The sequence below is a fragment of the Eulemur rufifrons genome, chromosome 21 (assembly GCF_041146395.1).
Source record: "Eulemur rufifrons isolate Redbay chromosome 21, OSU_ERuf_1, whole genome shotgun sequence".
Lineage (NCBI taxonomy): Eukaryota > Metazoa > Chordata > Mammalia > Primates > Lemuridae > Eulemur > Eulemur rufifrons.
Window position 1 is genome coordinate 16733208 of NC_091003.1, and position 13673 is coordinate 16746880.

The 13673-nt window shown below is 49.8% G+C and overlaps 1 protein-coding gene across 1 annotated transcript; it reads left to right on the top strand.

The window, feature by feature from the left end:
* Nucleotides 1-7387: 7387 nt before the first annotated feature.
* Nucleotides 7388-13673, top strand: DUSP18 (dual specificity phosphatase 18). Its single transcript, XM_069496957.1, has 2 exons — nucleotides 7388-7690; nucleotides 10510-13673. Exon 2 carries the CDS (start codon nucleotides 10580-10582, stop codon nucleotides 11144-11146), a length of 567 nt encoding a protein of 188 aa, XP_069353058.1. The 5' UTR covers nucleotides 7388-7690; nucleotides 10510-10579; the 3' UTR covers nucleotides 11147-13673.

The following is a 13673-nucleotide window of genomic DNA, read 5'->3' on the forward strand; positions in this document are numbered from 1 at the left end:
CTCCAAGTTCAGAGGGGACTTAGGCAGCAGAGGGACAGGGCGAACCAGAGACCGAAGGTCGGGAAATGCTCTGCAGGGAATGGCATTGAGATAAGGCTTGAAAAGAGTCGGTGAGAGCCCTGGGGAGCTGAAGAGGCATTCGAGACAGGGGTCTTCATGTGTAAAGGCCCAATCTGGGGGCTCTCAGGGTCTAGTCGGGACAAGAGGCAGGACAGGGAGTGGGGACCAGCAAGGCTAGAAGGCAACTGGAGCCACCGTGATGAAAGCCATTGGGAATGATGGGCCCTGGACCGAGCACTTTACATCCTCATGCCAGATCTTGGAGGCAGGTTCCCTTACTGCCACCTCATTCTTTCAGATAAGGAAACAGAGGCTCAGAGAGGTTACAAGGTCACACCGCTGATGGGTGGCAGAAACAGCACCTAAGCCAGGTCTGTCTGATGCCCCACCCTGACCTCTTTACCACTGGAATGCTAGGCAGCGGCATTCCTGGGCCCTTCCCATCTAAGGTACCACGGTCCTAGCACACCTGGCCCGGCATGTCACCTCAGACATATGGACACAAAAAGGTCAATGTTTGCCTTAACCACAGAAGCTGGCTTGGTTCAGTCTTTTCTACCCGAGCACCTAGGAGACTACCAGGATCTTTTTCACCAGAACAGAGGAGATGGGTGGGGCAGGGAATATTAGGTTTGCTGAGAGGTTTTTTGTGCTCCACTGTCCCCTGGTCGCGGTTTATTGTTCTCCGATGGTGTAGGCTGGCTAGTTTCTGCTTCCCCCCCTCCTGCTCAGACTAGCATCACTGTGGCCCTGGGGCAGATCATCCTGCTAGGACTAGGGTGGCTGCTTTTTCTTGCGAGACTGGGGTTTCGGCGGGGTCTGGTACATGCGGTTGTTATCCAAGTACTGCTGGATGTTCATGGATTCCCGTTTCCAGCGCCCCAGCTTTCTGAGCTGGTCCGTCATGAACTTTTTTTTCAGGTGATCGTGCAAGTGGTTCATCTTTTTCTTGGTCTTGTCTGAAGCTCTTATCTTACAAAAAAAACCAGAAATGCAGTTAGGATAAAGAAGCCACTTCAGAGCAGGTGGGGCATCTGCGCTGCTGACATGGGGGTGGAAAATGTGCCAGCTGGGCCCAATATTCATTCTATAAACACCTTCACTCACTGGGAGCCTCAGTTTCCCCATTTGTAAAAAGTGGGCATTAAGTAGATAACTCCTATGGCACCTTCTGGAAGTCTGCACTTAGCAGCCTAACTTTGACCTAAATATCTCTATTTGAAGACGGGTCAGAAGGAGATGGGGGGTGAGGGGAGGGTACAGCTTGTTTTTCCCCTCATCTGTAACCCCTGTCATCCTGTCCCTATTAATCATTTGGCACTTCCCACATATTGTCTGTGACGCTCCCTGTATCACATTGAATTCTATTTATTTCTTCTATTACATAACTTCTGTCTTGTCTCCAAGAAGACTGTAAGGTCTGGGAAGACACATCCTATGTCTTATCCATTCACTTATTTATTCCCATGAGCCATCTACGGGAAGGGATGCTAAGAAAAATCAGCTGCAGGTTTTCGCAGTAACTAAAATGCAATCGGGAGGTGAGACACATGCCCAGATATTTCTAAGCAAGGCAGAGAGTGACACACCCCTTTAAAAAGAAAGGAAAAAAAAAAAAAGCACCGAGTTCAAAAAAGGGAGACATCAAGAAAAGCTTCATGGAGGGGTTGGCATATAAATTGGGGTTGGGTTTTGAAGAATGGGGAGGTTTGGGGCAGGCAGAAACACAATCCAGTGGGAGTTGACATTTTTAACAAGTTCTCCAGGGGCTTGTGATAAGCACTAACGTTATCTGAAGACCTAGCACAAGGTTAAGCAAAGTTCTTCATAAAGGCCAATGTTGACATGATTATCTGACATAAGGAGTTAAAGAGGGAGGGTGGGTGACAGAAAATATGGGCACTATATGACATAGTTCACATCAGTGTTCTCCAAACCTAGTTGAGCACCAGAAAACATTTCAGTTGCTTGATAAAAATATAGACCCAGGGATTCTAGCTTAGTAGGGCTTGAATGGAATCTACATTTGTATCATATATCGGAGATAATTCTGATCGAGCCATGAGAAGTGGCTGCTTACATACCATTTTCTAGCGCATCCCATGACAGCAGGCTTTTTAGCCTCTGAGCTAGTGATTTCACCTTGAGCATGACTCTTACCATAGATCAGGGTTTCTCAACCTCGACACTGTGGACATTTTGAGCTGGCCAATTCTTTGAGGTGGGGGCTGTCCTGAACATTGTAGTTTCTTTAGCAGCTTTCCTGGCCTCGACCTACTACATGCTAGTAGCAGCACCCTCTTCCCACTTGTGATAACCAAAAATGTTTCCAGACAATGCCAATGTCCCCTGAGGGGCAAAACTGCTTGAGAAACACGGCCACAGATGAAGGGATATCAGCCATCATCCACTGTCCTTAGAGTATGTTCAGGGAAGTCCCAAGACACTAGATTCTAGCTGTCCCCACTGAAATCACCAAAGCTGCCTCTTCCCCTAACATGAGCCCTTTTTGGGGGGGTGGGGAAACAGACACACTGCCACATTGTCACTGAGGGCCTCGAATCCACCGAGTTCCTACAAGCCAGGTTCTCAGCTAGTCACTGGTTCCATAACATGGAGAAGATAGTCTCTGTCCTTCAGGGAAAATGTCCTGCTCATTGGTCAGTCGGACCCAGGTTTGGAACTCTGCAATGATTCACTGCGTGATCTTAGTCTCTCTCTCTCTCTGAGTCTCAGCTTCCCGAACTATTTAATGGGGGTAATAATATATAATGGATCAAACACATAAAGGCTCAATATAGCTTTAAAAGGAAGGTTCTGGATGGCTGAAAGATGGCGCAGCCCTCTGGTACACATGAGGCCAACTCAGGAGTTTCCAATTACGGTATTTCAGAGATCCTCACTCCACTTGCAGGAGGTACAACATTCCCACTGGGTATTGGCATTGTTCCCCATCCCATCCTGGGTCACTCAGAACATCCCCACACCACCTGGCCACAATGACTGAAGCAAGGCTGAGCCCATGCCCCAACTGGGGCCAACTGGAGTCCTTCTCCAGGATTTGTCAAACAACAGCAGAAGCGCTCCATTTCCTGTGTGTTCAACAGGCCAGGGGTTCCTGTGGCCTTGCTCCCCAGGGACAGCCAGCCTGAGGATGATGCCAACATTCAGAACGCAGCAGACAAAGGAGACAGGGAATGTGGAAGACATGCACACCTCCCCTGGCCTCTGTCATCCCAAATGTTGGCGACCTTGCCCTGTCCATCCTTGATTCTGTAAACCAGCCATTCTCTATTTTGCTGGGACTAGTTCAAGTTCAGTTTATATCACCTGCAATGGAGGGGGTCTTAATAGATCCTGCTGTACAAATGAGAAAACAGAGTCTGGAGGAAGTGTGATTCACCCAGGATCACACAAAACCAGCCTGCCCATCTATTTCCACTATACCACACCACCGGAAGCTTAACAGAGGGAGAAATACCCAAGTCTCTGTTCTTTTGGTCTCTGTGGCCCTCAAGAGGATCTGGCACCACTCTTAAGGCTCCCCAACTCTTCAATGTCAGAATCCCATGGGTCCATCTAGATTTGACCCTGAACATGGAGGGAAGCTCAACAGAGTCAACAAGGGAGCAGTAGCTCAACTCTGGGCTGCTGGCTCTGCTTGAAGAAATGAGAACGTTTTGGAGTCCATCTTGTTCACTTGTCTCTTCCTAGTGCCCAACACAGTGCCTGTCCCAAGCAGGCCCTAAAGACAGGTTTAATGAATTAATCAATTGGGGTCCCTTGCGAGCTTAAGAAGAGACTCAGTTCTCATCTGGAAAATGGGGATAGTTCCAGAAGGAAGAAAACCGACAAGAGAGCGTTGATGCCAGTTCAGGCTCTAGGACCCCAGACTTTGTATGGGAGAGAGTAAGAATCTGTTCATGGATTCCCTACATAGAGAGATAATGTGCTTTGAGAAAAAAAAATGCCACAAGGCCCAGGAGACATGGAGTCTTCCTCCCTGGCTCCCTCAGCCCAGGAACAGCTATGACACCTTGCATTAAGTCAGTAACCCCAGGTATTAATATTAATTGCCTCCTCTGTGAAATGGGGCCTGTCTTAGAGCACTCTGGTGACTTCCTATCACCTCTCTGATCTGTGATCCCTTCCCCCTACCAGAATATGGGGAGAACGAAATGAGTAAGGGTCCAGCCACTAACACCCTCCAATGCAAAAGCTTGTGGCTACTTTACCTCCATCTCATAGAGTCGTTGTGCACTGAGGTTGTCACGAATAATCACCCGAGATAATTGGCTCTTGCGTAAATGTTTGTTCACTCCTGCTTCAGTGGAATTCATTAAGCTGGAGGTGGGGAGGGGAAGGTGGTACAGGTTACAGATGCCTGGGGCCAGGGGAAGGGCCAGGGCCTGATTTGATGGGGTCCTGGGGGAGTGGCTGAGGCTTCCCCAGCTTTCTTAGGACAAGCACAGCTCTGTCCTAATTTTCAGAGCAGCAAGAGAGTAACTATAGGTTTCTTCTTGTGGAAAAGGTGTGCTATAGAGGTATTTCTTGGATGCTGAGAAGAAAAGCATCCTGGGAAGGATGTAGAGGGCCTAGAGAAGTCCGCAAGAGAAGTATCAACAGGGACTCAGGAGCAGTCATATTAAAGAGAAAACACAGGATGAGATGAGAGGTGGGATCTTAGCAGAGAGGAGTAAAAAGTTGCAGGGTAGAGTTCAGAGAGATCAATTTGTGAGGGGTTGAGGTTGGGGGCACTTGCTCTAGAGCCTAGACCTAAGGGGAATCTGGGGCGGGGGTGGCAGATCAAAGCAGGGAAAAATGAAAATGAAGAGTATGGACAGAGGTTAGGCTGGTTAATAGGGAAATTCTAAGGGAAAAGTTTAGAAAAGCAAGGGAGGTTTGGGGTGAATAGCAGTTTTAGGAGACTCTGGAAGGTGAGAAGAGGAAGATGGGATAGGATGTGGGAGTAAAATGAAGCCAGGTGTTCCAGGTAAAAATAGAACAATTTGGCGAAAATGAGGAATTGGTCAAAAAAGGATATTTCCAGGCACTGAATTTTCATTTTTTGAGAATTTGGTTACACCATGAAGTGGCTTTACAAATATATATACCTTTGAATGTTTTTGCCCACTTAAAAATAATTGTTTATATTTTCTTTCTAAAATTTGAATACTAAAGATACAATAGGGAAGGAATTGAATAAATTTTGGTATGTCATAAAATAAAATACATGTAATTATGTACGAAACAGACATTTGTGGTGCATTAAATGTGAGGGAAAAGCAGATGACTAAAAAGTGAACTTTTGTGATGTACTTTTTAAAAAACTATAAGCATATTGTAACACACATCTACGAGTGGATCTGGAACAATATACACCAAAATGTTAATAGTGATTATCTCTGGCCACTCATTTTGCTTGTCTGTCTTGTTTGATTTTTCTTTAAGTGTATACTACTTTTATAATTAGGACCAAAAAAGACAATTTTTAAAAGATAAAACATTTTGAAAGACTAGAGTTTTCTAATTCATTTCAGCCCATTTGAAACCATAGCTTTGTGAATGAATGTTTTTATATTTACAAACTATCAATAGTATGAACAATCAAACATCCCAATTTCCCATTCACATATTTTTGATTTCGATGCACCGCAACAATAGCATAAGCATGCGCTGATGGAAAAGGCTGAGTTAGAGGTCAGGATGCTCACACACAAGTCCTCCAAATCCTGGTGTTTTTTTTTTTTAAGGCCAGGGCCGGTGGCTCACACCTGTAATCCTAGCACTCTGGGAGGCCGAGGCGAGCCGATTGTTTGAGTTGGAGACCAGCCTGAGCAAGAGCGAGACCTTGTGTCTACTAAAAATAGAAAGAAATTAGCTGGACAACTAAAAATATATAGAAAAAATTAACCGGGCATGGTGGCGCATGCCTGTAGTCCCAGCTACTCGGGAAGCTGAGGCAGGAGGATCGCTTGAGCCCAGGAGTTTGAGGTTGCTGTGAGCTGACGCCACGGCACTCTACCCTGGGCAATAGAGTGAGATTCTGTCTCAAAAATAAAAAATTAAATTAAATTAAATTTAAAAAAGACCTGAAATATTTAAAGACACATAAAACAGGCTTCATCCACTCAGTGGTGCACGAAATTTACCAATACTGGAAAGGCACGGGGGAGGGGGGGGGGCCGGGCAATGACTGGAAATATTCCCTTTCCAGTATTAGATTATTAGATCATGGTCATTTTGAACGAAACTGCTTTCCACCGCAAGTCCCCCTGGGAGTCTGCGAAAATGCTAGAGGGGGGTTGTGGAATGGAAGCGGACAGGCGGAACTGGGGTTTGTGAGGACTGGGTCTAGGCAGAGGGAACTGGAGGCTTTTCCAGGGCCACTGGGAGCACAGAGCCTAAGGAGAGGGGTGTGGGACGGGTTCGAGCCTGAGTGGACCTGGGCTTCGCCTAGCTCCAAGGAGGTTCAGGGCTCACCCCAAAGGGCCCTAGGGCCACACGCTGTCAGCCTGGAGGACTGAAGGGCTGGGACCAATGCGGAAGAAATGTGGGCTGGCGACGGGGAGTTCGGCTTCTCCCAGGAGTCCGGGCTGAGGGCGTTGGGGCTCCTGGGGGTCCGAAGAGCTGGACTGGGAAGGAGCTGGGGCCTGAGGCTACGACAAATCCAGACTCCCCCGGGGGCTAAAAAAGGACGACGCTCCGAGGGACCAGGGTCCCCAGGAGGGCCAGAACCGGGGTCCGCCTGAGGGAGAGAGCTCGAGTCTGAGAGTCCGGGCTCCTCAGGGGTCCAAGGGTCTGACGAACGCTCCGGGCACGCGAGCCGCACCTGAAGAGCACAGGCGACGGCGCGGCCCTGGGCCGCACGAAGCAGATCTGCGGGTGGTCTGCGACGACGTCTTGGCTTCTGAGCCTATCTCGCGGGAAGAACTTCGAGCTCTGGGTGGCGCAGGAACTGCCGGTCGCCGGGGCGGCGCACCCCAAATCCGTGGACGGGCGCAGGTCCCATGTGACCGAGGGCCTACTCGGCTGTGCCATCCTGCCTTCAACAGACGAAGACGGCTGGGAAACGGGAGCCGGGTTGCCAGCCATGCTCAACCCGCGCTCGCGGACACGGAGTGAATCCCGGGGTGGACGCCTTGACCTAAGAGCGGCGCGTTGCCCGGGAGACGGGAGACGGGGCGGGGCTTGGGGGCAGGACGTGCGCGCCAAGCCGCGGAAGTTGCGGACGCGGAGGGATTGTCCCTCGGCGGCCACCGTGGTGCGACTCGGCGCGTTGCCGTGGAGACGGGTTGGGCGGGATGGAGGTGGGTGCTGTGCTCTGAGCCGATCCTGCTTCTCCACGAGGACTGCTGTGGCCCCAGCGTGATCGCGGGGCAGGTAACCAGATGAGCTGGAGCGGACCTGCGCCGGGGCCCGGAGCTGAGGCCAGAATTTGTCCGAAGACCTGGTACGGGCGATTCCTTCTTGCGGAGAGGAACCATTGCCATGGGTCCGAGAGCGCTGGCCCAGCGGCGATGGTGGCCCCGGGATCGTGACTGGTCTACCCTCTCGCGAAGACCCTTTCCTGAGGCTTCGCGGCGCGGCTGCTTCCTGAACTGACCTGCCCGCCCTCCTGCGGGGAGAGGTAAGACCTTTGGGTCCTGACGCCAAGCAGGCGAAGAAGCCTGTTCCAATGCCAACTCCCCAGGAAACCTACCCGGCCCACGCCTGCAAGTGGCGCCGCGCTCCCGTCAACCCGTGGACTTTGTTCCACGTGTATAGCCTAGTATTTAACGCACATCCCGAGATGTTTGCCGACCTTTCCCCGCACATAAAGAGCTGGAAACACCGGCTTTCGGGCTTTGCTTTGTGATCCCGAGCAAGTCCCTTTTTCTCTGTGCCTCTTTCCTCTGTAAAATGGAGGTATTAACTCTAGACTCTTGTGTGATTAAGTTGCTTTGAAGATCGAACCAAAAGGGGAAGGCAAAGCCTTCATTCATAGGCTGTAAAGTGGTGAAACAGCCCCTGAGTTGCTATTTCTCCACCTTCCTCCCCCGAGGCTAAACGTTCTTCAGATCTCTTGTCGTTTCTTCTGGCGATCGCTCAGGGCCTGGAATTAATCCCTTTACTCTTCATCCCCACAATGCCCTGCATTTGAACTTCCCTAACAACAGCAAGAATAGTTCTCCTTTTTAGAGGGTGCACACTCCAGGGTCTGCGAGAAAGGCTTTACCTGGATCATCTCATTTAATCTTCAAACATCCTTGTAAGGTAGGCACTGTTATATCTCTGTTTTCCAGTTCTGCTGTGTCTGTAATTGCCTGCCTAATGTCTGGCTCTCCCCCGCTAGACTTTGAGCTCCGTGAGAAAAGAGACAGTATTTGACTGTCTCATACATTTCCGTGTCTCCAACACTTCACACAGTGCCTGATAAGTATTTCTTGACTAGCATGAAAATGACTCTCCTCCCAGCACTCACCCTCAAAAGCAGTGTCTGTTCTGCAAATTTTTGTCTTGTGATGAAGAGCACATTCCTCTATTCCTGTCATGCACTGGGTACTGGTTTGGGGACCCCTCAGTCGACTTGTCTATGGGTTTTCTGATGATGAGGATCCAGAACATTCCTTAGTGTTTAGGCTTCCACTTGGGTTTTGGAGCCTTTTTCCTTGCCCTTCATATCACCTTTAAAACAAACCAGCCCCATCTGCCCTTCCTGGGATGAACCTGATGCACTTGACCCCGGGGCATTGGCAGGTAGGGTTTGCCTATGCAGTTTTGTCCTTCTCTCCAGCAGCCTAGGAAGCAACCCCACCCCCACCAAGCCTCTCCCTGAAATTTTAGAGAAACCTGGCCAGAGAACTCATCCTTTCCAGAACACTTCTCAGTTAGAAGTTAGAGTCATAGGTATTGGAGTCATTCGACAAATATTTGTCAAGCACCTACTTGCGGGAACAAGGAGCTTGGCGCTGATGGGTGATAGACCAGGAGTAAAGATGGATACTGTCACATCCCTAAAGGGCTCACAGTGTCCTGGGAGACAGACATTAATCAAATAGTCGGACAGATCAAGGCACAAGCACATCTTCAGTGTTAGGAAAGAGAGAAGGTAGAGCTAAGAAAGCCTAGAGCAGGGAATTGATCACGCATGTGGGAGGGGTGTGCTCCCAGGAGGTTTCCCTCGAAGTGACCTTTGGGCTGAGATCCCAAGGAGGCTCCTCAGACTTCTGCAGTCCTCTGCTGAATGGAACAGATCAGGATCTGATAGGTTCAAGGAAAGGGGGTTCTGGGCTGAGGGAGTAGCAGCAGAGGCAAAGGCCCCTGGCCAGAGAGGACAGGATGTCCCTAAGGAACAGTAAGTGGCTTAGTCTAGCTGAGACCCTTCAAGACATGGGGAAGGCTAATAGGAGGCTACAGAGATGGGCAGGAGCCAGGCCACAAATGGCCTTGACAGCCAAGCTAAGGAGCTCCATCTTGTTCTGACAGTGGGCAATCAGTGAAATATATTAAGCAGGGAAATGCAACTTTGGTGCCTCATGGTAGGCATGTTATTTTTGAAGCTTTGTTCAAGACTGGGAAAGTGAGGGGCCCAAGATTTCTTAGGAGAAGGCAGGGGTCTGCCCCTCCTTGGGGTGCACATGCCACAGTCCTGCAGCAGGCAGGGTGGTGCACGTGTGGCTAGTCTTCCTGAGGCCCCGCTGCCTCTCTGTGCTTGTTCCTGGGGTTGCTGTGGTGCTCGCTATGATGACCTCCAGGAAGCTTCCAGCCACTCCCTTCCCGAGGCCCTCTCCTGAGACGAGGTGCAGGAGCATGTTTAACAATTTAGGGCCTTGTTATTTGACATCAGTTTTGCATGGGCACATCCTTGTCTCTTCAAAGACATTGTTCTTGGAGGAGGGGACCTGGAACCCCGCCCACTCTTATGCCAACTCCCTCCACTGACAGTGGGCTCAAGGTTCCATGTCACTGGCTCAGAGTCTCGGGATTTGGGCATGAAGTCAGAAGACTGAGGAGGAAGACCGTGCAAGTGGTTCCCACTCAGAGGGGCTGAAAGGAAGGAGAAAATTTGGAAGAGAGGGGAGACGAGGTCTGTGTAGGCCTAGATGGAGAATCAGGCCAGGGCATAGCTGAGAGACACAAGGCACCAGCCCAACTAGAAATGTGGAGCCCCTTAAGGGTGCCAGGCTCAGGGGCCCTGCCCTTTGTCCTGTTGAGCGGTGCACATTAGACCACATGGGAAGCATGCTGAAAATGCAGATTCCTGCTCCTCACCCCAGCAGTCTGGCTCAGTGGGTTTGGGGAGGGGCCTGGGTATCTGTATTTTGAGTCCATTCTCTGGGTAATTCTGCTGTGATGGTCAGAGGACCACCTTGGGGAATCCTACAGGCTCATCCACCATTTCCCAGAAATCCCTTGGGGTTGGCCTCCTGCGCTCCTGCCCTCTGAACACCCTCTCCTTCCCTGCAGTTTTCTGTGGACACAGCCTAGCAGAAAGCTGCAGCCCTCATGCCTCGCTGACTGCTGACCCACCGCCTTGATGACAGCACCCCCGTGTGCCTTCCCGGTTCAGTTCCGGCAGCCCTCAGTCAGCGGCCTGTCACAGATCACCCGGAGCCTGTATATCAGCAATGGTGCGGCCGCCAACAACAAGCTCATGCTGTCCAGCACCCAGATCACCACAGTCATCAACGTCTCTGTGGAAGTGGCGAACACCTTATACGAGGATATCCAGTACGTGCACGTGCCTGTGGCTGACACGCCCATCTCGCGTCTCTACGATTTCTTTGACCCGATCGCCGACCACATTCACAGTGTGGAAATGAAGCAGGGCCGCACGCTGCTGCACTGCGCCGCTGGCGTGAGCCGCTCGGCCACCCTGTGCCTGGCCTACCTCATGAAATACCATGCCATGTCCCTCCTGGATGCCCACACGTGGACCAAGTCATGCCGGCCCATCATCCGGCCAAACAACGGCTTTTGGGAGCAGCTCATCCACTACGAGTTCCAACTGTTTGGCAAGAACACCGTGCACATGGTCAACTCCCCAGTGGGAATGATACCTGACATCTATGAGAAGGAAGTCCGTTCGATGATTCCCCTGTGAGCCATCTTGCTAGCCCCTGCACTGGGGACAGAGGTACAGATCGGTTGTTGATCATATGGCAAGATCCAAACTTGAACATTCTACTTTGATTGACACAGAAAAACACAGATGATGCCTTTTATGAGGGCCAGAAAAAAACAGTTGCTATAGCTTTTAACCTTATAATCCATATCTTTGCCAGTCGTGGTGGCTCATGCCTGTAATCCCAGCACATTGGGAGGCTGAGGCGGGAGGATATCTTGAGGCCAGGAGTTCAAGACCAGCCTGGGCAACACAGCAAGACCTCGTCTCTCCCCCTGCAAAAAAAAAGAATATAAAAAAAGAATCTATATCTTTAAAGATTAAACTCACTAATTGTGAGATGGAGAAAATAAGTTTTCCACCCTGTGAGTGGCAGGCCATGGCTGCTGGCCAAGGGCTAGGATGAGGCAGGTGGTGCCCAGGACAAAGAGACCAGCACCCCATGCATATGGCTGGCCTGGGGTCCTGCAGCCCTCCCCTAGCACGGCTAACCTAGGAATGAGTCTGCCACGATCCCACCTCATTCTTTCAAAGCCAAAGCCAGAGCCTTAAGCAGCATGGCACCTCATGTGGGTCTCACAGTCAGTGCCAATCTACTGGATAAGTGGCCCTCAAGCGGTGCTCCGAGAATCCTGCGGGTCCCAGGCCACCCCTGTTTCCACCTTCACACAGTGGCCTAACGCTGGTTCTCTAGATTGGACTTACCCATAACATAGTTTTCAAAGAAAGCATTCCATTGTATAAAATATTTTTAAAACATTTTTTTTTTTTTTGAGTGCTGTTGTACATGATAAGGTCGCAAAGGGCGCTCAGCAATCCCCCAGCAACCTTTGATGACAAGTGGCATCAGTCCCCTTCTCCAAGGCACATGAGGAAAGCAGGTGTGACATTAGGCCTTCAGGGTTCCCTCTCACTGGCTTTGGCTTGGAAGGCTGGAGGAATGGCCCAGGACCCAGGCTTGCCACCTCCTCTTCATGTGACCTAGGGCCTCTGGAAGGTTCAGTGTCCTCATCTGTCCTAACAGTGACAGCCCTTTTCTCACAGAGTTGTCATGAAGATTCAACGATTCCTTAGCACAGTGCCTGGCCCATGGTGCATACTTAGTGTAAACAGCAGGTGCCATCCTAAATGATGTGCTCTTTGGTCCTGCTGGTCCCAGGTCAGCACAGTCATCCTCATGTGCACAGCCCTTTATTGTTAATAAAGTGCTTTACAAAAGGTCACCCTGTGGGGGTGGGGGGGAAGTGGCTCAAGTCCTTTCAGATCCTACCTCCATTGTGTTTAATGCAGGTGTGACCTGGGGGCCCTGAAGCAAGCGGCATAATTCCAGCTTCCCCCAAAAGGCCTTGTTTAGAATCGCTGAGCATTAGAGCCAGCACCCAGGTCTGGCTGAATACTGGGATCCACAGGGCACGTGTCAAAGGACAAAGGAGTGGGTTCTACCGATAGCCTCTGGGCTCCGGGATTGTCCAAACCCCCACGGTGCCTGAGGATCTGGCTCACGACCAGCTATTCTAATCCAGAGGTTTTCAGACAATCAATATACGAGACAAACAAAAAGCACAACTGCTCCCCTGGATGCAGAACTGTGGGTCCAGAGCCCTGTGGAGGCCCAAGGCCCTTTCTCTCCAAACCTACCTGGACCCCACTTTCACAAAGGGTGTGCCCAGGGGTGCGATCTGGGGGAGCTGAGGGAGAAGACTGTTCTAAACTGATCCTCTGTTTTACAGATGGAAAAACAGACCCACAGAACCCCAGGGCTGGTATGGCAGAGCCCCCCACAAAGCAACTTTTCTGGCAGAAACCCAGATGGAAAAATTTCTCATAAGGCATTTTAAAAAATAACTTTATTAGTTTTTCTTTTTTTCATTTTCTAAAATTCTAAATGAACATACCATAACATAACTTTCGGGGGTGTACATGTCTATGAGTTTTAACACATAAATAGATTCCTGTATCTACCACTACATGGAACAATTCTGTCACCTGAGAAAAATCCCCTCCTGCTTCCTCTTTGTGGTCAAACCCTCACCCCAGCCTCTTGCAAACACTCATCTGTTCTCTGTCCCTATAGATTTACATTTTCTGGAATGTCAGATCAATAGAATCATACAGGGTGTAACCTGGAGATTGCCTCCTTCCACTCAGCATAATGTCTTTGAGATGCATCCACGTTGTTGCTTTTTGAGGCCGAATAGTATATCATTGTATTGATGGGCCATAGTTTGTTTTACATTCTCCCCTCAAAGGATATTTTGGTTCTTCCCAGTTTTTGACAATTACAAATAAAGTTACTATAAACATTTATGTGTAAGCTTTTGTGTGAACATAAGTTCTCATTTCTCTATAAGGTATATAATTCAGAGTAGGGATAGCTGGGTCATGTAGTAAAGGTATGTTTAATTTTGTAAGAAACTGCCAAACTTCTAGAGTAACCGTTTTTTGTGTTCCCACCAGCACTGTATCAGAGATCCAGTTTCCCTGCATCCTCACCAGTATTTGGTAC

Coding starts and splice junctions, on each gene's coding strand:
- DUSP18 (XM_069496957.1), top strand. CDS start 10,580: ATGACAGCACCCCCGTGTGCCTTCCCGGTTCAGTTCCGGCAGCCCTCA.